The 24,345-nt window shown below is 46.1% G+C and overlaps 1 protein-coding gene across 4 annotated transcripts in view; it reads left to right on the top strand.

The window, feature by feature from the left end:
* Positions 1 to 24,345, top strand: part of LOC129851167 (kazrin-like) — a 443,431-nt gene that overhangs the window by 348,638 nt on the left and 70,448 nt on the right. For all 4 annotated transcript variants that reach the window (XM_055917515.1, XM_055917514.1, XM_055917519.1 and 1 more), the window contains one exon: positions 20,392 to 20,499. In XM_055917515.1, the coding sequence (XP_055773490.1) occupies positions 20,392 to 20,499 (108 nt within the window). The remainder of the gene's footprint in view (positions 1 to 20,391; positions 20,500 to 24,345) is intronic.

The following is a 24,345-nucleotide window of genomic DNA, read 5'->3' on the forward strand; positions in this document are numbered from 1 at the left end:
CACTTCCTGACAGGAAGTTTGCTGCAAAAGGAATTCTGTTTTGCTCACAGATATAATTCAAACGGTTTTAGAAACTTGAGAGTATTTTCTATTCAATAGTAATAATAATATGCATATTGTACGATTTAGAATAGAGCACGAGGCCGTTTAAATTGGGAACGATTTTTTCCCAAAGTGAAAATAGCGCCCCCTACACACTAACAGGTTAAGAACAAATTCTTATTGACAATGACAGCCTAGGAACAGTGGGTTAACTGCCTTGTTCAGGGGCAGATCGACAGATTGTTACTTGCCCAATGCTCTAACCACTAGGCTACCTGCCGCCCCATACGTAATTAACCTTTGTTGTGTGTGTGTGTGTGTGTGTGTGTGTGTGTGTGTGTGTGTGTGTGTGTGTGTGTGTGTGTGTGTGTGTGTGTGTGTGTGTGTGTGTGTGTGTGTGTGTGTGTGTGTGTGTGTGTGTGTGTGTGTGTGTGTGTGTGGTATAACATATGGTAAAATCAAACAAAAATGGCCTTATTTAATTTGGTAACTCCTCTTTACCACTGAATCCGGATACCTTTATGCCTATAAAAGTGCCAAATTTCACTAACTGCTCTCCCAAGACCATAGCCTCAGGAAACATTTCAAAGAGAGAGAAAATGATTACCCCCATTCTCCTGGAAGAGAAAGTGTACATTTCTTTAGCATAAGGAATCAGTGATATTTGATCCCAGGCATCTACTAAAAAGTTGTTTGAGACGTGGTCTCCTACTGTACATCTCCCTTAACATACATACTGTAGTGGACTTCCATCAGTCCTGGAAGAAAGAATCCTACTCAAGACACAACAGATAATACAGTGTTCCATTAAGAGAATCAACACCGTCTAAAATAAACAAACTCAGAACCCCTTTCTGGTAATCTAATCATTGCAACCTGTTGCAGTAATTTAGTCAAAATACAAACCTGCTGTTTACAAATGTAGAACCTTCAAACAGTAGGTGCTGTTTAATCAGCTTAATATTCAATACTTATTTCTACTTTAATTACTGGACACTGTTTCACAAAATGGAAACAGATTAGCATTTTCGAATACATTATCTTCCTGCTCAAATTCACTGGTGTTACCTAAACTATAAAAGCAAGCAACAATAATCAGAAACAATCAACAAATGTTTCTCATACCTCTACTTCAAAATCCCCATTGTCAGCTCCCTTTCAACCGCAGCTAATCTATTTTACAATCTCAAGGCTCAATCCCTCTACTCATCATTTAACCTTGTACCTTATATTACTAAAATATCGCATCATTAAAGTGCTATCAAAAAAACTCACTAATAACATATTTCCAATTGACTTACTTTGTTACCTTCACTAGTCTACATTTCTGTTTCCTTAAACTCAGAAAGCCCTCTACAATCTCTATCATACTCTACCTCTGTAAAAACAAACATAACTCCTGTTCACAGGGAGGCCACTTTAATTACTCATGACCCGTCCTCCCTTTCATCGGTTCTATAAATCTATTTTAGAATAAAACTAAATAAAGTTTCTCATGAGATTAAAACATTTAGGGTCGCATTGTTCTCGAAACCCCCAAATATGTTATCAATTGTTTTACTGGTTGTACTTTCTGATATGATGTCTTGTGAGCCCTGCTCTACAAAATAGTTTACTAATGTGGTGATGTTTGGCATATGGAGTTTCTTCTTCTTTTTACGCCAATAACAAATTCAGTACATATTGTATCAACACAAAACCCTCAAATCAACACCCTTTAGCGATTTTTTAAAAAAGCAGCTTGATACAAAGTTTGACTCTTTGTAAACATAATTTGTGCTCTCGCCCATATATGCTGCCAATTATACACCGGCCATATTCAACGGGCGATGAGCGTTTGGTACATTGAGACCACAACAGCAAGAGCGAATTTACCAAGTACCCCATTTAACAATGTCCATTGCACAAAGACAATACCATTTAGCTATGCTAAGAATGACGTGAATAGTTAATATACTAGCAAGTTCGATACAATGATATGCTATGCGGTTCATAAGGATAGTGCAACCAACAAATTTGTCATAATTAGTTAAAACAAATAATTAGTATGTTAAAACCAATAAGCATACTACATACTCAAATTACTAAACAAATAGTTAGTTAGTGCGATTACACTGATACAACAATAACATCAATACGCTGGTGTATTGAGCTAATGATTCTTCTTTTATGTCATTGTGCCAAGTCGCAATTGCATTCCTGAATTCTCTATTAGATTGGAATTTTCCTGTCAGCAGGGAAATGCTGCCGAATGTTATCCATGATTAGATTATTTCTCATATTCGAGCCGAATTGGTAGAATGCTCATGCGCTTCTTTTTAGTGCTTCTATGGCTTTGCTATAATTGACCTCTTCTATGAATTTATGTCTGCGCCTCTCTCACGCCTCTCTCGCGGTTTTAATATATGCCCATCTTTTTCAGAGACTATTTTCCAGTCATATAATGTCACGATCGTGTGGCGGATTAACGGACCAAAATGCAGCTTTTGGAAAATAAGCCATCTTCTTTATTAAACACAACACGAAGATGAACACGACACAAAAACTCTATACAAAATAACAAAACAACAAAACGACCGTGAAGCTACAAACGTTGTGCACATACAAACAGGCTACAAACGTTCTTACATAGACAATTACCCACAACCAATGAGAGCCTATGGCTACCCTAAATAAGGCTCCCAATCAGAGACAACCGAAATCAGCTGTCTCTAATTGGGAACTCATTCAGGTAACCATAGACTCTCCTAGACAACTAAACATACATAGACAACACTAGAAACATGTACTCCACACAAACCCATATACTATACACAACCCCTTTACCATAAACAACACCCAAAACCAACAAAACATAAACATTCCCCATGTCACACCCTGACCTAACTAAAATAATAAAGAAAACAAAGAATACTAAGGCCAGGGCGTGACATAACCCCCCCCTTGAGGCGCGAACTCCGGGCGCACCATACACAGTCTAGGGGATGGTCTGGGTGGGCTCCCCTCCACGGTGGCGGCTCCGGCTCTGGTCGTGGTCCCCACTTCCCCACAGTCCCTAACCACCTCCTTAGCTTCTTCAAAATGACCCCTCTCCACATTAACCCCACTGCATTAAGGGGCAGTTCCGGACTAAGGGACAGCTCCGGACTAAGGGCCAGTACCAGGATCAGGGGCAGTACCAGGGTAAGGGGCAGTACCAGGGTAAGGGGCAGCACCAGGGTAAGGGGCAGCACCAGGGTAAGGGGCAGCACCGGACTGAGGAATGGCAGCTCCGGACTGAGGGACTGCAGCTCCGGACTGAGGGACTGCAGCTCCGGACTGAGGGACGGCCCATGGCTGGCTGACAGATCTGGCTGCTCATGGCTGGCTAACGGATCTGGCTGCTCATGGCTGGCTAACTGATCTGGCTGCTCATGGCTGGCTGACGGATCTGGCTGCTCATGGCTGGCTGACGGATCTGGCTGCTCATGGCTGGCTGACGGATCTGGCTGCTCATGGCTGGCTGACGGATCTGGCTGCTCATGGCTGGCTGACGGATCTGGCTGCTCATGGCTAGCTGACGGATCTGGCTGCTCATGGCTAGCTGACGGATCTGGCTGCTCATGGCTAGCTGACGGATCTGGCTGCTCATGGCTGGCTGACTGATCTGGCTGCTCCTGTCTGATTGGCGGCTCTGGCAGATCCTGTCTGGTTGGCGGCTCTGGCAGATCCTGTCTGGTTGGCGGCTCTGGCAGATCCTGTCTGACGGACGGCTCTAGCGGCTCCTGTCTGGCTGGCGGCTCTAGCGGCTCCTGTCTGGCGGACGGCTCAGTGGGCTCATGGCAGACGGGCGGCTTTGCAGGCTCATGGCAGACGGGCGGCTTTGCAGGCTCATTGCAGACGGATGGCTCAGATGGCGCTGGGGAGACGGATGGCTCAGATGGCGCTGGGGAGACGGATGGCTCAGATGGCGCTTGGCAGACGGGCAGTTCAGTCATTGCTGTGCAGACGGCAGACTCCTGCCGGCTGAGGCGCACTGTAGGCCTGGTGCGTGGTGCCGGGACTGGTGGCACCGGGCTGGGGACACGCATCTCAGGGCTAGTGCGGGGAGAAGGAACAGGGCATACTGGACCCTGGGGACGCACATTAGGCCTAGTGCGTGGGGCCGGAACTGGTGGTACCGGACTGGGGACACGCATCTCAAGGCTAATGCGGGGAGCAGCAACAGGATGCACAGGACTCTGGAAACGCACAAGAGGCTTAGTGCGTGGTGCCGGAATTGGTGGTACCGGGCTGGAGACACGCACCATAGGACGAGTGCGTGGAGGAGGAACAGGGCTCTGGAGACACACTGGAAGCCTGTTACGTGGTGTATGTACTGGTGGCACTGAACTGGGGCGGGAAGGTGGCGCCGGAAATACCGGACCGTGCAGGCGTATTGGCTCCCTTGAGCATTGAGCCTGACCAACCTTACCTGGTTGAATGCTCCCCGTTGCCCGACCAGTGCGGGGAGGTGGAATAACCCGCACCGGGCTATGTAGGCGAACCGGGGACACCATGCGTAAGGCTGGTGCCATGTAAACCGGCCCGAGGAGACGCACTGGTGGCCAGATAAGTAGGGCCGGCTTCATGACATCCGGCTCAATACTCAATCTAGCCCTGCCAGTGCGGGGAGGTGGAATAACCCGCACCGGGCTATGCACACGTACAGGAGACACCGTGCGCTCTACTGCGTAACACGGTGTCTGCCCGTACTCTCGCTCTCCACGGTAATTACAGGGAGTAGGCGCAGGTTTCCTACCTGACTTCGCCACTCTCCCTTTAAGCCCCCCCCAAAGAAATTTTTTGGGTTTTCCCACAGGCTTCCTACCGCTTCGTCGTGCTGCCTCCATTCGCCGGTATCCCTCCTCGCACTGCGCCAGAGAATCCCAGGCGGGCTCCGGCACTCTCCCTGGGTTGATTGCCCACCTGTCGATCTCCTCCCACGTAGTGTAGCCCAGATCCTTTGTAGGTTCCTTTTCCTGTCTCCGAGCTAGCTCCTCATATCGCCGCCTCTCTGCTTTCGCTGCCTCCAGCTCAGCTTTGGGGCGGTTATATTCTCCTGGTACCTCCCGGTCTAAAATTTCCTCCCATGTCCATGAATCCTTGTATTTCTCCTGTTGCCGCTGGTCATGCCGCTTGGTCCTAAGGTGGGTAATTCTGTCACGATCGTGTGGCGGATTAACGGACCAAAATGCAGCTTTTGGAAAATAAGCCATCTTCTTTATTAAACACAACACGAAGATGAACACGACACAAAAACTCTATACAAAATAACAAAACAACAAAACGACCGTGAAGCTACAAACGTTGTGCACATACAAACAGGCTACAAACGTTCTTACATAGACAATTACCCACAACCAATGAGAGCCTATGGCTACCCTAAATAAGGCTCCCAATCAGAGACAACCGAAATCAGCTGTCTCTAATTGGGAACTCATTCAGGTAACCATAGACTCTCCTAGACAACTAAACATACATAGACAACACTAGAAACATGTACTCCACACAAACCCATATACTATACACAACCCCTTTACCATAAACAACACCCAAAACCAACAAAACATAAACATTCCCCATGTCACACCCTGACCTAACTAAAATAATAAAGAAAACAAAGAATACTAAGGCCAGGGCGTGACATATAATGCTTAACCTTAACTTTATCAAATGATCCATGAAGACCACTCTGAACCTACGTATGTCTACATATGGGTTCATAAGTTAATATATGAATACAGTATCAGCCAAATTATTATTTTATCAAATCTCTAGTAATCGATTACACACACATACAATTTCTCATTTTTCCCATATATCTTCAAAGAATCATTATATAATGTAGGAAAACTTAGGTACTCCCATTAATTAACCACTCCGTGTATGTTTCCAACGACTCTCCATCCATACACTCCCAGCGGAACACAAAAACACTGCCCTATGGAAATAATGCTCCACACTTCCTCAACAGTTTCTTAGACGTCCAGAAATGATAGACTTGCCGCTATTATTCTAAAATAACATCTCGCACTCAATCCACCCTGTGATATTCTATGATGGGCAGTGATGGACGGAACCCCAAGATAACGCTACATATCGAAACGTATTATCCAAAATGTAAATCAGCTTATTATACACATTTCTACATCGTATTATCCAAATTTAAGATGAACACTTATTTCTACCCTCACACACTAAGGGGTGTTGTATCCACACTGGGATATCGCCTACTGTATAGATTATTTTATGTTTTTCCAAATGTATAAAACTACCTACAGAGTACCCATGTCTGCTATCTAACTATGTAACACGGTCCCAAAAAATCCAACCTTACCTCATATTTTCCCGTTCTATCTTCCCATATTTTCCATATTCTACCCCGTTCTAGTACTTCACTCCACATTAACCTCACCTGTCCTACGGTGATCAACTCAGTACCAAAGATCTGAACTTTTGGTTGCCCACAACTGGCTAACTAGTTCTCACAAGGTTCTAGTTATACATCCAGTACACACAGATGTGGACGTCAATTGCCCCCCAAGGTTCTATTTATACATCCCGGTACACACAGATTTCGATGTCATCTGCCCCTCAAGGTTCTAGTTATACAACTGGTACACACAGATTTGGATGCTCACGTTCTTTTGATCATAACTAGTTCCCACAGGTTTGGATGATAATGTTAATTGGTCTTCTTATGGCTGCAATCCCGGTAACGGGATCGATATGACAACAGCCAGTGAAAGTGCAGGGCGCCAAATTCAAAAAACAGAAATTTCATAATTAAAATTCCTCAGACATACATGTGTCTTATACCATTTTAAAGGTAATCTTATTGTTAATCCCACCAAAGTGTCCGATTTCAAATATGCTTTTCAGCGAAAGAACTACAAACGATTATGTTAGGTCACACCAAACCACAATAAACAATTTTTCCCGCGAAAGATAGCAGTCACAAAAAGCAGAAATATAGCTAAAATTAATCACTAACCTTTGATGATCTTCATCAGATGACACTCATAGGACTTCATGTTACACAATACATGCATGTTTTATTTGATAAAGTTCATATTTATATAAAAAAATCTGAGTTTACATTGACGCGTTACATTCACTAGTTCCAAAAACATCCAGTGATAGTGCATAGCCGCATCGTTTCAAGAGAAGTACTCATCATAAATGTAGATGAAAATACAAGTTATACACATGGAATTATAGATATACCTCTCCTTAATGCAACTGCTGTGTCAGATTTTAAAAAAACTTTACGGAAAACGCAAACCATGCAATAATCTGAGACGGAGCTTAGAACAAGAGTCCAATTAGCCGCCATATTGGAGTCAACAGAAACCAGAAATTACATGATAAATATTCCCTTACCTTTGATGATCTTCATCACAATGCACTCCCAGGAATCCCAGGTCCACAATAAATGCTTGATTTGTTCGATAATGTCCGTTATTTATGTCCAATTAGCTACTTTGGTTAGCGCATTTGGTAAACAATTCCAAAGTCACAAAGCGCGTTCACTAAAACGTGACGAAATGTCCAAAAGTTCCGTAACAGTCAGTAGAAACATGTCAAACGATGTATTGAATCAATCTTTAGAATGTTGTTAACATACATCTTGAATAACGTTCCAACCGGAGAATTACATTGACTTCAGTTGAGCGATGGAAAGGAGCTGCCTCTCACGTGAACGCGCGTAGTCAAAGCATGGTCACCTCATGGCAGTGGTTACTCATTCCTGTCTCCTTCGGCCCCCCTTCACAGTAGAGTCATCAGACAAAGTTCTATTGACCATTGACATCTAGTGAAAGCCATGGGAAGTGAAAACTCATCCATATATCGCTGTAATTTCAATGGGAGCTTGGTTGAAAATCTACCAGCCTCAGAAAAAATCCAAACAGGAAGTGGAACTTCTCAGGTTTTTGCCTGCCACATGAGTTCTGTTATACTCACAGACATAATTCAAACAGTTTTAGAAACTTCAGAGTGTTTTCTATCCAATAATAATCATAATATGCATATACTATGACTGAGGAGCAGGCCGTTTACTCTGGGCACCTCTGTGCACCTTTCATCCAAGCTACTCAATACTGCCCCTGCAGCCATAAGAAGCTTTAGTTCATACTGATCCAAGTCGTCATCCGTTACACACAGATTTGGATGCTCACGTTCTTTTGATCATAACTAGTTCCCACAGATTTGGATGATCACGTTCTTTGATCATAACTAGTTCCCACAGGTTTGGATCCTAACGAACTTCTTAGGGATAGCCCCCTTTTTTCATTATTCTCCTAAAATGACATACCCAAATCTAACTGCCTGTAGCTCAGGCCCTGAAGCAAGGATATGCATATTATTGGTACCATTTGAAAGGAAACACTTTGAAGTTTGTGGACATGTGAATTGAATGTAGGAGAATATAATACAATAGATCTGGTAGAAGAAAATACAAAGAAAAAAACGTTTTTTTTGTATTTTCTGTCTACCACCATCTTTGAAATGCAACAGAAAGGTCCCAAATCTAGCCATCACTCTGGTTGGAATTCCAATGGTGTCCAGAAGAGGGCAGCAGTGTATGTGCAAAGATTCAGACTGATAACTTGAGGTATGAGCAAGCTACATGACATTGAATGTGAAGTCACCCAGATACGTTTGGGAAAATCGTGAAGGACACATTTACATTTACATTACATTTTTCTGCAAGAATATCGTCAAATCTGTATACTTGGAACACCCAGTTTTCATAACTTCATAACTCGCAATATTCTTGCAATTTTTGTCCAAAATGAAAAGGCTTGCTGTTGCACATATTTCAAGGTGTTACAGACACGGGGTTTCTGAAAATAAAGACCCAGAAAACTTGAGTCTACACCTTCACCATGGTGAAACACTAAAACAATACAGAAATACACTACGGAAAAAGAAGGAACAGCACATCAGAAATCAGCTTCATGTAATTGAAGAATCCATGGAATCTAACCACTTCTGGGAAAATTGGAACACACTAAACAAACAACATCACGAAGAGTTATCTATCCAAAATGGAGATGTGTGGATAAACCACTTCTCCAATCTTTTTGGCTCTATAAAAAAGAACAAACAGCAACAACATACAGTATACATGATCAATTACAAATCTTAGAATCAGCTATTAAAGACTACCAGAACCCACTGGATTCCACAATTACATTGAATGAACTACAGGACAAAATAAAAACCCTCCAACCCAAAAAGGCCTGTGGTGTTGATGGTATCCTCAATGAAATGATCAAACATACAGACCACACATTCCAATTGGCTATACTTAAACTTTTTACCATCATCCTCAGCTCTGGCATCTTCCCCAATATTTGGAACCAAGGACTGATAACCACAATCCACAAAAGTTGAGACAAATTGGACCCCAATAACTACCGTGGGATATGTATCCCGCAACCTTGGGTAAATCCTCTGCACTATCATTAACAGTTGACCAGTACATTTCCTCAGTGAAAACAATGTACTGAGCAAATGTCAAATTGGCTTTATACCAAATTACTGTATGACAGATTATATATTCACCCTGCAAACCTTAAGTGACAAACAAATAAACCAAAACAAGGCAAGGTCTTCTCATGCTTTGTTGACTTCAAAAAATATTTTGACTCATTTTGGCATGAGGGTCTGCTATACAAATTGATGGAAAGTGGGGTTGGGGGAAAAACATACAACATTATAAAACCCATGTATATTTATTTAACTAGGCAAGTCAGTTATGAACAAATTCTTAATTTCAATGACAGCCCAGGAACAGTGGGTTAACTGCCTTGTTCAAGGGCAGAACGGCAGAATATTTGCTTGTCAGCCCAGGGATTTGATCTTGCAATCTTGCGGTTATTAGTCCAATGCTCTGACCACTAGGCTACCTCCATTAAAATTACATCAAATTGATCCGAAATACAGTGTAGACATTGTTAATGTTGTAAATAACTATTGTAGCTGGAAATGGCTGATTGTAACGTCTTCTTCCAACTCACACTCTCATACACGTAGATCCCCTGAACGCAGCTCTTTCCAGCCCACACTCTCTCACATAGATCCCCTGTCACATCTGCTCCTGCCCCGCCCTCTAGTGCTCATCCAGTGTCTCCTTGACCTGCCGCCACTGCCCCAGTGCTCTCTCCCTCTCCCTCTCTCTGTGTGTGTGTGTGTGATTGTGTGGGTGGGTGGAGACAGGTGTGCGGGAGTCAGCAGATCCCCACCAGCTGCAAACTGTTCCATAATCAAGACCTCTACAAATACTCAGTCCTGCCACTGCCACATTGTAATCTCTGCTCAGTCAGTCCATGTTTCTAGCTGTTTGTTCCTGTTTTCCCTTGCCTGATGCTGTTTTCCTCTCGGCTACAGTTCTGCCCGCTCTGACTCTGGTCACTGTCTCCAATCCAACTTCTTGTCAGTCCTGCTACTCTGTCCTGGATTCCCCACTCTACGCTCCCTTGGATTCCCCTCTGTACCTGCTTACCTGCTTACCCCTCCGGACCTGCTTACCCCCCACACCTCTCGCTCCAGCCTCCGCACCTGGTTTCCAGCAACTCACCCGAGCTTCCCCTGGCCTGCACTCAATCTTCCCCCCGTGTTTCAATAAATACCTTGGTTACCTCATCTCGTCTGTTCACCTGTTCCGCTCCGCGTGACATCCTCTGAACGCAGCTCACACTCCAGATCCCAATCACTTGCATTCTGTTCACAGTCAATACCACACACTATTTAGTTCAGCTCTTTGCTCCCCATCTTTGTGAGGTATTGTTTGTTTTTGACACACTTCTCTTCGGAGCTCTATTTTTCTGGTCATTTACTCCTCCCGTGTATGATAGTTTTTGCCTGCCTTTTGCCTACCGGTGCCTTTTTGCTTTGTTCATAGCCTCCTTACTAATGAATATGTTTATCTTTAATAGTACGATATCATCACATTGACCATAAGCGTACAATGTTCCAGACAGCTTTTTCTCCATCTGGATTTAGTAGCTTTTGTAATAGTTTAGATATGAACCCACCCTATCCAACTACTACTCTAGATGCATGTAGTATTATACTATGGCATTGTTGAATACTCATTTCTGATTGGCTTGAAGAGCATTCTAGAGCATGCATTATTAGCCTACCTTCCACAAAATTGAGGCTGCATGACTTTCCAAGGTCAGCGATGCAGGCGCATCTAGCCGTCTCTACTGATCCTTTGTTGGATACAAGTGACCAAGCAGAGTGGTAAGAGCTGCTTGATTGGCTGAGCTGAACATCGGCCTTCAAAAATGCCAATCCTTTTTCCTCCTCCTGGTGAAGCGATTTGTGTGTGTTCCCAAATGTATTTATATAACCGTTATTTAACTAGACAAGTCAGTTAAGAACAAATTCTTATTTACAATGACGGCCTAACAACAGGCATCCTGCGGGGATGGTGGCCTGGGATTAAAAAAACAAATACAATATAAATATAGGACAAAACACACATCACAACAAGAGAGACACAACACTACATAAAGAGAGACCTAAGGCAACAACATAACAAGGCAGAAAAACATGACAACAACATGGTAGCAGCACAACATGGTAGCAGCACAAAAACATGGTACAAAAAAAAAAAAATGTGAGCAATGTTTTGTTTTTGTTTATTTGTTAAGATGTGTTAATGATGCACGTTTTTAAATTATTAGCCACCATTATTAGCCACCGCTCTGGGATAATTTGCTAGCGTTGACAGAATTTGTCAAACGGAAACACCAACACAATCGTGTTCGAATGGAACTGGGTCAAGTAGGCGGGGCTACATAAGGCGAATAACGCCCGGTATATTTGCACCATACAATTCAGTGGCTATGGTTCATTCTTACATGTTACATGTTTGAGACGCTTCTTTCAAAAGTCTAATTGACATTATTGGCATTGTTGAATTGGATTTTCATAATAGCAAGCTAGGACGGATGGTTTGGTTAGCTAAACTAGCAAGTCTGGTTACCAAGGCAACTAGATACTGTCCTATCTAGTAAACTTGCTAGCTACTTCAGTGGATATTGAACACATTTCTAGCGGCAAAGGTGTTAAATTATAGCCATGGTATAAAAGGGAAGTCAACTAGTGGCTCTATGCTTTCTCTGGAAAATAATGCAACTCCGTGGAAGGTTAGAACACACCTTCCACGTTATTTTCCATAGAACGCATAGCCTCTTGTTGATTATCCCTTGCTTATACAATGGGTGGGTCTAATCCTGGATGCTGATTGGTTAAATTACCAACGGCTAAGGCTATGACGTTGAAATGCGTATTCACTATTGCATCTGACTGCGCAATCCACTGTCTCATCAGCCCAGCCAGGCAATTTTTAAATCTCCACTGTAAAAAACATCTACACATTATCTCCCATTTCTTTTTGACTAGCATTTGGTTTTCAACAGCGGAGATTTGTCTCTCGGACATTTGCAACATCGTTTCAATATGGAATTTCCAACTCCAACTGTCCCATCGTAATAAACGTGTCGGGACGAGACAGACAGGCTGAAAGCTTTTCTCACCCAGTCAAAATAATGAATCAGCATAATTTTTATGGATATATACGAAGAAATGTCAATAGAAAAACACAAAATGCAGTTTGCTGTCATTCCAGCTTAAATTTGAAGTGATATTGTTAGCTGTGTAGTTGGCTATCTCTTCTGAACAGCAGCCTGGCGAGTTTGGAAAGTTTTTTATGCCAGGTGAAATCGCACATCATTAGCTCAATGTTATGAATGTATCCCCCCAAAATCACTAGAAAATAGCATAAACAATTGCAGATGCAGCTACTTTGTTGTTATTCTAGCTGCGCTGTTTGACATGACTGTGTTAGCTGAAGTTGGCTAGCTAGCAAGCAAGGGATAAGAATGTTGTCAGCCATCATGGCAAGGGAACATTTAGAACAAACGACTGGGTCACGTCCATAGATTTAGAACAAGAATACTTAACGACTGGGCCACGTCTCTGGAAACTGAACCAATAGAACGAACAACCAGCCGGCTTCGGTAGCAACCCTAGATTTGTGTCGGGACTATACTGTATCTCGTGGAAGGATAAAGAAATGATGGAAATATGCCAATCATTATTTGAATATGTTGGTAACCCATTGTGTAAAACTGATAATGGCCTTGAAGCCGGTGATCGGAGGATATATTGGCGTGGTTTTCTAAAAACACCCGTGCCAATATATCCTCCAAACACCGGCTTCTCTGGCATTATCACTTCATTGAATGACAGACACAAGAGGCAACCAATTGAAAGTTGAAAGTTAGATTTAGTTTTATTCTCTTGCCTGTAAGCCTGTTTATCATTGCTCCGCTATGGAGCCTGTAGTGTTTCACTGCTAAACACCATAACAGAGACACGACAGAATAGAAGATGAAGAGAGGTGTGCCTGTGAACTAGCTGACAGATCAGGGTTGTGTTCGGAGAAGCAGATAGCCTGGCGTTTTAGAGTAACCGAAAGGTTGCTGGTTCAAATCCCTGAGCTGACTAGTAGAAAAATATGCCGATGTGCCCTTGAGCAAGTCACTTAACCTTGGGTTAACCTTGGGTCTCTGGGTAGGAGCGTCTTCTAAATGATTAAAACGGATCCAGTGTCTTGCCGTGATACAGTTGTACACCAGACAACGAGAGCTCCTGTACGTGACCATAATGGGAATAGCCTGTCTCGGAACACGTTTATTCTTTAGCGAGAAGAACGGCAGATCAATGCCAGGGACGCTATCTTCTGAAGAAATGATCTCACTTTTTGACGTTTTGGGCCTGCTCTAGAAAATGACTTCATGTTCATGCAGAAATATTGCTGCCACCTCTCCTGTGAACATGTGTTTCTTTTATAGTCCCTCATAGCCGGAAGAGTAGGAGAAGGAGGAGGTGGAGGATGATGAAGAGGTGGTGGAGGTGGATGAGGTGGAGGTGGATGAGGAGGGAGTGGGGAAGGAAGAGGAGGTGGTGGTGGTGGAGGAGGAGGAGGAGGATTAGGCAGAGGAAGAAGAAAAGAAAGAATCGTATAATGAAGTAATAAGGCCTGAGTTGGTGTTGTATATGGCCAATATACCACGGCTAAGGGCTGTTCTTATGCGCGACGCAGAGTGGAGTGCCTGGATACTGTAAAGGTAGTCAATGTTGTTCTCCCCCTTAGACGAGAAGGAGCATGGATAGGACCAAGATGCGGATTGAGGGAAATAAGCCATCTTTTAATGAAAAACAGCAAACAAGACACTACAAACTACAAAACAACAAACGTGACTAACCTTCAACTGTCCTGTGAGGACACAGGAACAAACACCCACAAAACACCAGTGAAACCCTGGCTGCCTTTGTATGACTCTCAATTAGAGACAAACAATACACACCTGTCTCTAATTGAGAATCATACCAGGCCGAACACAAAACCCCACATAGAAATACAAACATAGACAAACCCACCCAACTCACGCCCTGACCAACTAAAATGAATACAAAACAAAGGAAAACAGGTCAGGAACGTGACAGAACCCCCCCCCTTAAGGTGCGAACTCCGGGCGCACCAGCACAAAGTCTAGGGGAGGGTCTGGGTGGGCGTCTGTCCACGGTGGCGGCTCTGGCGGTGGACGAGGTCCCCACCCCACCATAATCAATCCCCGCTTCTTTATCCCCCTCCCAATGACCACCCTCCCACTAACCCCACCTAAATGAAGGGGCAGCACCGGGATAAGGGGCAGCACCGGGATAAGGGGCAGCATCGGGATAAGGGGCAGCACCGGGACAAGGGGCAGCACCGGGACAAGGGGCAGCACCGGGACAAGGGGCAGCACCGGGACAAGGGGCAGCACCGGGACAAGGGGCAGCACCGGGACAAGGGGCAGCACCGGGACAAGGGGCAGCACCGGGATAAGGGGCGGCAGGTCCTGGCTGAGGGACTCCGGCAGGTCCTGGCTGAGGGACTCCGGCAGGTCCGGGCTGAGGGACTCCGGCAGGTCCGGGCTGAGGGACTCCGGCAGGTCCGGGCTGAGGGACTCCGGCAGGTCCGGGCTGAGGGACTCCGGCAGGTCCGGGCTGAGGGACTCCGGCAGGTCCGGGCTGAGGGACTCCGGCAGGTCCGGGCTGAGGGACTCCGGCAGGTCCGGGCTGAGGGACTCCGGCAGGTCCGGGCTGAGTGGCAGCTCCGGACTGTAGGGCAGCTCCGGACTGTAGGGCAGCTCCGGACTGTAGGGCAGCTCCTGACTGGCGGGCAGCTCCTGACTGGCGGGCGTCTCTGGCAGCTCCTGACTGGCGGGCGTCTCTGGCAGCTCCTGACTGGCGGGCGTCTCTGGCAGCTCCTGACTGGCGGGCGTCTCTGGCAGCTCCTGACTGGCGGGCGTCTCTGGCGGCTCCTGACTGGCGGGCGTCTCTGGCGGCTCCTGACTGGCGGGCGTCTCTGGAGGCTCCTGACTGGCGGGCGTCTCTGGCGGCTCCTGACTGGCGGGCGTCTCTGGCGGCTCCTGACTGGCGGGCGTCTCTGGCGGCTCCTGACTGACGGACGGCTCTGGCGGCTCCTGACTGACGGACGGCTCTACTGGCTCGGGACAGACGGGCGGCTCTAATGGCTCGTGGCAGACGGCTGACTCAGATGGCGCTGGGCAGACAGATGGCTCAGACGGCGCTGGGCAGACAGATGGCTCAGACGGCGCTGGGCAGACAGATGGCTCAGACGGCGCTGGGCAGACAGATGGCTCAGACGGCGCTGGGCAGACAGATGGCTCAGACGGCGCTGGGCAGACAGATGGCTCAGACGGCGCTGGGCAGACAGATGGCTCAGACGGCGCTGGGCAGACAGATGGCTCAGACGGCGCTGGGCAGACAGATGGCTCAGACGGCGCTGGGCAGACAGATGGCTCAGACGGCGCTGGGCAGACAGATGGCTCAGACGGCGCTGGGCAGACAGATGGCTCAGACGGCGCTGGGCAGACAGATGGCTCAGACGGCGCTGGGCAGACAGATGGCTCAGACGGCGCTGGGCAGACAGATGGCTCAGACGGAGCTGGGCAGACGGGCCGTTCAGGCACCGCTGGGCAGACGGCAGACTCTGGCCGGCTGAGACGCACTATAGGCCTGGTGCGTGGTACCGGAACTGGAGGTACCGGGCTGAGGGCACGCACCTCAGGGCGAGTGCGGGGAGAAGGAACAGTGCGTCCAGGGCTCTGGAGACGCACAGGAGGCTTGGTGCGTGGTGCCGGAACTGGAGGCACTGGGCTGGAGACACGCACCATAGGGAGAGTACGTGGAGGAGGAACAGGGCTCTGGAGATGGACTGGAAGCCTGGTGCGTGGTGTAGGCACTGGTGGTACTGAGCTGGGGTGGGAAGGTGGCGCCGGATATACCGGACCGTGAAGGAGGACACGTGCTCTTGAGCACCGAGCCTCCCCAACCTTACCAGGTTGAATGGACCCCGTAGCCCTGCCAGTGCGGCGAGGTGGAATAGCCCGCACTGGGCTATGCAGGCGAACCGGGGACACCACCTGTAAGGCTGGTGCCATGTACGCCGGCCCGAGGAGACGTACTGGAGGCCAGATACGTTGGGCCGGCTTCATGGCATCCGGCTCGATGCCCAACCTAGCCCTCCCAGTGCGGCAAGGTGGAATAGCCCGCACTGGGCTAAGCACGCGTACTGGGAACACCGTGCGCTTCACCGCATAACACGGTGTCTGACCAGTACGACGCCCTCTTACTCCACGGCAAGCCCGGGGAGTTGACTCAGGTATCCAACCTGGCTTCGCCACACTCCCCTTTAGCCCCCCCCCCAAGAAATTTTTGGGTGAGCCTCTCGGGCTTCCGTGCTAGCCGCGTACCCTCATACCTGCGCTCCTGGGCTGTGGCTGCCTTCTTCTCCTCCCGAGAGCGGCGATTCTCTCCCACCTTAGCCCAGGGTCCTTCTCCATTGAAAATTTGCTCCCAACTCCATTCCTCTTCTCTCCATTGCTTTAGTTCTTGTTCTCTCTCCTCAATCCGCTTGGTCCTGTTGTGGTGGGTGTTTCTGTAAAGGTAGTCAATGTTGTTCTCCCCCTTAGACGAGAAGGAGCATGGATAGGACCAAGATGCGGATTGAGGGAAATAAGCCATCTTTTAATGAAAAACAGCAAACAAGACACTACAAACTACAAAACAACAAACGTGACTAACCTTCAACTGTCCTGTGAGGACACAGGAACAAACACCCACAAAACACCAGTGAAACCCTGGCTGCCTTTGTATGACTCTCAATTAGAGACAAACAATACACACCTGTCTCTAATTGAGAATCATACCAGGCCGAACACAAAACCCCACATAGAAATACAAACATAGACAAACCCACCCAACTCACGCCCTGACCAACTAAAATGAATACAAAACAAAGGAAAACAGGTCAGGAACGTGACAGATACAGCCCTTAGCAGTGGTATATTGGCTATATATCACAAACCCCTGAGGTGCTTTATTGCTATTATAAACTGGTTATCACCGTAATTAGAGCAGTGAAAATAAATGTTTTGTCATACACGTGGTATATTTTTTATTTTACTAGGCAAGTCAGTTTAGAACAAATTCTTATTTTCAATGACAGCCTAGGAACAGTGGGTTAACTGCCTTGTTCAGAGGCAGAACAACAGATTTGTACCTTGCCAGCTCAGGGATTCAAACTTACAACCTTTAAGTTACTAGCCCACCGCTCTAACCACTAGGCTACCCTGCCGCCCCTAGTGGTCTGATATTAGGTGATGGTCTGATATACCATGGCTGTCAGACAATCAGCATTCAGGGCTTGAACCATTCAGTTTATAATGAGAGTTAGCTGGTGCCTTTCCTCGGTTCACGTTTAGAGCTGAAAATGACACGAGTTAATAAAAACAGAACTATCAGTGGAAAGTGGGGGAGGAGCAGAGAGGAGGAGCAGAGAGGAGGAGAGATAGAAAGATAAAGAGGAGGAGAGAGTGGATAAGAGGAGCAGAGAGAGGAGAGAGAGGAGAACAGAGAGGAGGACAGAGAGGAGGACAGAGAGGAGGACAGAGAGGAGACAGAGAGGATGAGAACAGAGAGGAGAACAGAGAGGAGAACAGAGAGGAGGAGAACAGAGAGGAGAACAGAGAAGAGAACAGAGAGGAGGACAGAGAGGAGGAGAGAGAGGAGGAGAGAGAGGAGAACAGAGAGGAGGACAGAGAGGAGGACAGAGAGGAGGACAGAGAGGAGGACAGAGAAGAGAACAGAGAGGAGGACAGAGAGGAGAACAGAGAGGAGGAGAACAGAGAGGAGAACAGAGAGGAGGACAGAGAGGAGGACAGAGAGGAGGACAGAGAGGAGGATAGAGAGGAGAACAGAGAGGAGGATAGAGAGGAGAACAGAGAGGAGAACAGAGAGGAAGAGAACAGAGAGGAGAACAGAGAAGAGAACAGAGAGGAGAACAGAGAGGAGGACAGAGAGGAGGATAGAGAGGAGAACAGAGAAGAGAACAGAGAGGAGGAGAACAGAGAGGAGGAGAACAGAGAGGAGAACAGAGAGGAGATAACAGAGAAGAGAACAGAGAGGAGGAGAACAGAGGAGAGAACAGAGAGAAGAGAACAGAGAGGAAGAGAGAGAGGAGGAGAACAGAGAAGAGAACAGAGAGGAGGAGAACAGAGAGGAGAACAGAGAGGAGGACAGAGAGGAGAACAGAGAGGAGGAGAGAGAGGAGAACAGAGAAGAGAACAGAGAGGAGGACAGAGAGGAGAACAGAGAGGAGAACAGAGAGGAGAACAGAGAGGAGGACAGAGAGGAGAACAGAGAGGAGGAGAACAGAGAGGAGAACAGAGAGGAGGACAGAGAGGAGGAGAACAGAGAGGAGAACAGAGAGGAGAACAGAGAGGAGAACAGAGAGGAGGAGAGAGAGGAGGACAGAGAGGAGAACAGAGAGGAGAACAGAGAGGAGGACAGAGAGGAGGAGAGAGAGGAGGACAGAGAGGAGGAGAACAGAGAGGAGAACAGAGAAGACACAGAGAGGAGGAGAACAGAGAGGAGGACAGAGAGGAGGAGAACAGAGAGGAGAACAGAGAGGAGAACAGAGAGGAGGAGAACAGAGAGGAGAACAGAGAGGAGGACAGAGAGGAGGAGAACAGAGAGGAGGACAGAGAGGAGGAGAACAGAGAGGAGAACAGAGAAGAGAACAGAGAGGAGGAGAACAGAGAGGAGGACAGAGAGGAGGAGAACAGAGAGGAGAACAGAGAAGAGAACAGAGAGGAGGAGAACAGAGAGGAGGACAGAGAGGAGGAGAACAGAGAGGAGAACAGAGAGGAGAACAGAGAGGAGAACAGAGAGGAGGAGAGAGAGGAGGACAGAGAGGAGAACAGAGAAGAGAACAGAGAGGAGGACAGAGAGGAGAACAGAGAGGAGGAGAGAGAGGAGGAGAACAGAGAGGAGGAGAGAGAGGAGGAGAGAGAGGAGGAGAACAGAGAGGAGGAGAGAGAGGAGGAGAGAGAGGTGAACAGAGAGGAGGAGAACAGAGAGGAGGAGAGAGAGGAGGAGAGAGAGGAGGAGAACAGAGAGGAGGAGAGAGAGGAGGAGAGAGAGGTGAACAGAGAGGAGAACAGAGAGGAGAACAGAGAGGAGGAGAACAGAGAGGAGGACAGAGAGGACGATAGAGAGAGGATAGAGAGAGGATAGAGACGGACAGCAGATGAACCGTCACCTGTAGAGTTCAAGCAGCAGAGTTCGATCAGAACCATTAAATCATTGTACTGGACGCAAAAAAGTTTGGCGGAGCAAGATAGAGACAGTATGAGAGAAAAAGTGTGAAAAGGAATGAGACAGTGGATGATCTGTATGAAAATTGTCCTCCTCCCATTTCTCCTGCAATTGTTAAACATGCAAAAATCTATTAGCTGTATTGTTCATTAGAATAGTGCCTGTCAAACTCAATTCAGATCTATAATGGCTCTGCCAATTTCAAACATAATTGTTTGTTTTTGAAAACCTCTCAGCAGTGTGTATGGAAGTTTCATCACATCACAAGTTTAACGCAGACAGTGACTCATTTGATTACTCGCTCACTCTTTCTTCTCTTTCTGTCACTCTTTCACACGCGCACGTATGCACACATGTACACACAATCACACACACAGACACGCAACTATTCACCACCTGTGTGAGTCATGTTACTGCCTCTTGGCTTTGTAAATGCTAATAATAACTGTCCTTCCTCTTTAGAAAGACTTCTTCCTGAAGAGATCTGTTGGCAACATAACATTATTGTACATCTCAATGATGCTAGTCCCTGTTGTTGGTCTGATGTCATATGTCCTATTGTGTTTTTTCTGACAGATCCTGCCGGTAATTACAGGCAGAAGTCGGTGGTGAGCGATATCTGTTACCAGACAGAGATCTCCAGCCTCATGGACTTTGGGACTCCAGACTCCTCGCTAGACAAAGGTAAGGTGTTGCCTTGGAAATACGGGGCGTTGCCTTGGTGACGGAAGGAAGTGTGTGCATGGTGATTTGTGCCAGGAGTTGAGACTGAGACAAAGACCTGTCAGCATGTCAGATGGGTGGACACAGACAGGAGCAAAGGCCTGTGAGTCTCTGTCTGTCTGTCTGTCTGTCTGTCTGTCTGTCTGTCTGTCTCTGTCTGTCTGTCTGTCTCTGTCTGTCTGTCTGTCTGTCTGTCTCTGTCTGTCTGTCTCTGTCTGTCTGTCTGTCTCTGTCTGTCTGTCTGTCTGTCTGTCTGTCTGTCTGTCTGTCTGTCTCTGTCTGTCTGTCTGTCTCTGTCTGTCTGTCTGTCTCTGTCTGTCTGTCTGTCTGTCTGTCTGTCTGTCTGTCTGTCTCTGTCTGTCTGTCTGTCTCTGTCTGTCTCTGTCTGTCTGTCTGTCTGTCTCTGTCTGTCTCTGTCTGTCTGTCTGTCTCTGTCTGTCTGTCTGTCTGTCTGTCTCTGTCTGTCTCTGTCTGTCTGTCTGTCTGTCTGTCTGTCTGTCTGTCTGTCTCTGTCTGTCTGTCTGTCTCTGTCTGTCTGTCTGTCTCTGTCTGTCTGTCTGTCTGTCTGTCTGTCTCTGTCTGTCTCTGTCTGTCTGTCTCTGTCTGTCTCTGTCTGTCTGTCTCTGTCTGTCTGTCTGTCTGTCTCTGTCTGTCTCTGTCTGTCTGTCTCTGTCTGTCTGTCTCTGTCTGTCTGTCTGTCTGTCTGTCTGTCTGTCTGTCTGTCTGTCTCTGTCTGTCTGTCTGTCTGTCTGTCTGTCTGTCTGTCTGTCTGTCTGTCTGTCTGTCTGTCTCTGTCTGTCTGTCTGTCTGTCTGTCTGTCTGTGTCTGTCTGTGTCTGTCTGTTTGTGAGAACAATCTGACAACATGGCTGGCTGGCTGGACACAGGGGTACAAAGGCTTTACTGCCGACTGTTAGATACTATAATCAAATGGCTGTAATGTACAGACAGTATACAACACACAGGGTTAATGATCTGCTTGGCATTGTGCTGTATACACCCAATACTGTGCTGGGCTCAGACACAATACAAAGAAACATTGATAGGAGAGCTGAATGGGGTGAGAGGGGCAGATGTAACCGCTTTACATTCTATTGTTGTAGCATCTGAAAAGAGAAGAGTACTATTGATGTTCATCTTTGTTGTATTGTGGTTTTGACCATTTTCTGCTCTAATCACAGTCTTCATTTTGAGATAAATGGCATCTATTTTTCCCTCTAAAGAACTTTCTGAATAAAGGCTCTCTCTCTTAGTTGTGATCTGGATGATCAGTAATGATACTGGCCACTGAGGAGGATCGTCAAAAAGAGTATTGATCACCTAAAGCTTATTGGTCAATCTATAAGTCTTGTAGGCATTTCATTTTCTCCTACTTAATGATACCCATTATTCTTTATCACGCTGCTAGAAAGCCAGAAGAGTGTCCCCACAATTGTAATTGTAATCATTTCATCGAATACTGCTCCTTCAAGCAGCAGAAGTACACTCTCAGGTCATTAAATGATACTCATGACATTTCAATCAGCCCTGGACAGAGGTAGTATCTATCTGAGTCACTCCTTCATCTCTCACTCCTTCTCTCCCTTCTTCCCCTCCCAAGGTAATTATTAATATCTTAATGCCTGTCTTTCTCAGCTCTCCATCAACACTCTCATGTGCTTATAATGCAGAGTGACCAATCATCTGGTGCAGCTGGAGGACAGTGGGAGCAAAGAAAGAGAGAGGGGAAGACAGAGAGGGGGAGGTGAGGGAGAGAAATGGAGGGGGAGGGAAAGGGAGAGAGAATAAGATAGTGAAGAGAAAGAGAGGGAAGGAGCGAGGAAGCGAGAGAGTGAGGGAAGGGGTGCAGGAATAAGAGGGAGAGCCCCACCCTCTTCAACATATATATCAACAAATTGGCGAGGGCACTAGAACAGTCTGCAACACCCGGCCTCACCCTACTAGAATCTGAAATCAAATGTCTACTGTTTGCTGATGATCTGGTGCTTCTGTCACCAACCACGGAGGGCCTACAGCAGAACCTAGATGTTCTGCACAGATTCAGTCAGACCTGGGCCCGGACAGTAAATCTCAGTAAGTCAGAAATAATGGTGTTCCAAAAAAGGTCCAGTTGCCAGGACTACAAATACAAATTCCATCTGGACACCGTTACCCTAGAGCACACAAAAAAAACGATACATACCTCGGTCTAAACACAGATAACTTCCACAAAGCTGTGAACGATCTGAGAGACAAGGCAAGAAGGGCCTTCTACGCCATCAAAAATAACATAAAATTTGACATACCAAGTAGGATCTGGCTAAAAATATTGGAATCAGTTATAGAACCCATTGCCCTTTATGGTTGTGAGGTCTGGGGTCTGCTCACCAACTAAGAATTCACAAAATGGGACAAACACCAAATTGAGACTCTGCATACCGAATTTAGCAAAAATATCCTCCGTGTACAACGTAAAACACCAAATAATGCATGCAGAGCAGAAAAAAAGAGAATTACTTGGCACATTGGAAAGAATTAACAAAAAAACTGAGCAAACTAGAATGTTATTTGGCCCTAAACAGAGAGTGCACAGCGGCAGAATATCTGACCACTGTGACTGACCCAAAATAAATCTCTTTAAAGGATCTGACACTTTTTTCAAATTTTCACCTAAAATGACATACCCAAATCTAATACCCTGTAGCTCAGGACCTGAAGTAAGGATAGAAATATTTGTGATACCATTTGAAAGGAAACACTTTGAAGTATGTGGAAATGTGAAATTACTGTAGGAGAATATAACACATTAGATCTGGTAAAAGATAATACAAAGAGAAAAACAACCGTATTTTGTATTTTTTTTTGTACCATCACCTTTGAAATGCAAGAGAAAGGTCATAATGAATTATTCTAGCCCAGGCGTAATTTAGACAGTTGCACTGTATGTGCAAAGTTTTAGAGTGATCCAGTGAAGTATTGCATATCTATTCAAAATGTTGTATCAAGACTGCCGAAATATGCCTAATTGGTTTATTCATACATTTTCAAGGTCATAATTGTGCACTCTCCTCAAACAATACCATGGTATTCTTTCACTCTAATAGCTACTGTAAATTGGACAGTGCACTTAGATGAACAAGAATTTAAGCTTTCTGCCCATATCAAATATGTCTATGTCCTAGGATTCTTTTGTTTTGTTTCTTACAACCTCATGCTAATCACATTAGCCTAAGTTAGCTAAACCGTCCCGCAGGTGGGACACCGATCCTGATGAAGTTTCAAGAAAAGCTTTGACTATGTACAGATTCAGTGAGCATAGCCTTGCTATTGAGAAAGGTCGCTGTAGACGAAGAGAAGACAGGCTATGTGCACACTGCCCACAAAATGTGGAAACTGAGCTGCACTTCCTAACCTCTTGCCAAATGTATGACCATATTAGAGACATGTATTTCCCTAAGATTACACAGACCAACAAAGAATTTGAAAACCAATCCAATTTTGATTAACTCCCATATTGTCACGCCCTGGCCTTAGTATTCTTTGTTTTCTTTATGTTTTTTAGTTAGGTCAGGGTGTGACATGGGGAATGTATGTGTTTTGTAGTGTCTAGGGGTGTTGTATGTGTATGGGGCAGAGTAGAGTAATGTTGTCTAGTTATGTCTATGGCTGCCTAGATTGGTTCTCAATCAGAGACAGCTGTCATTCATTGTCTCTGATTGGGAGCCATATTTAAGGCAGCCATAGGCAGTAGGCTTTTGTGGGGTGTTGTCTATGTCTATGTTCTATGTTGCATGTGTGCACTTAGTTCTGTTTAGCTTCACGATCGTTT

This window comes from Salvelinus fontinalis, chromosome 3, assembly GCF_029448725.1.
Source record: "Salvelinus fontinalis isolate EN_2023a chromosome 3, ASM2944872v1, whole genome shotgun sequence".
Lineage (NCBI taxonomy): Eukaryota > Metazoa > Chordata > Actinopteri > Salmoniformes > Salmonidae > Salvelinus > Salvelinus fontinalis.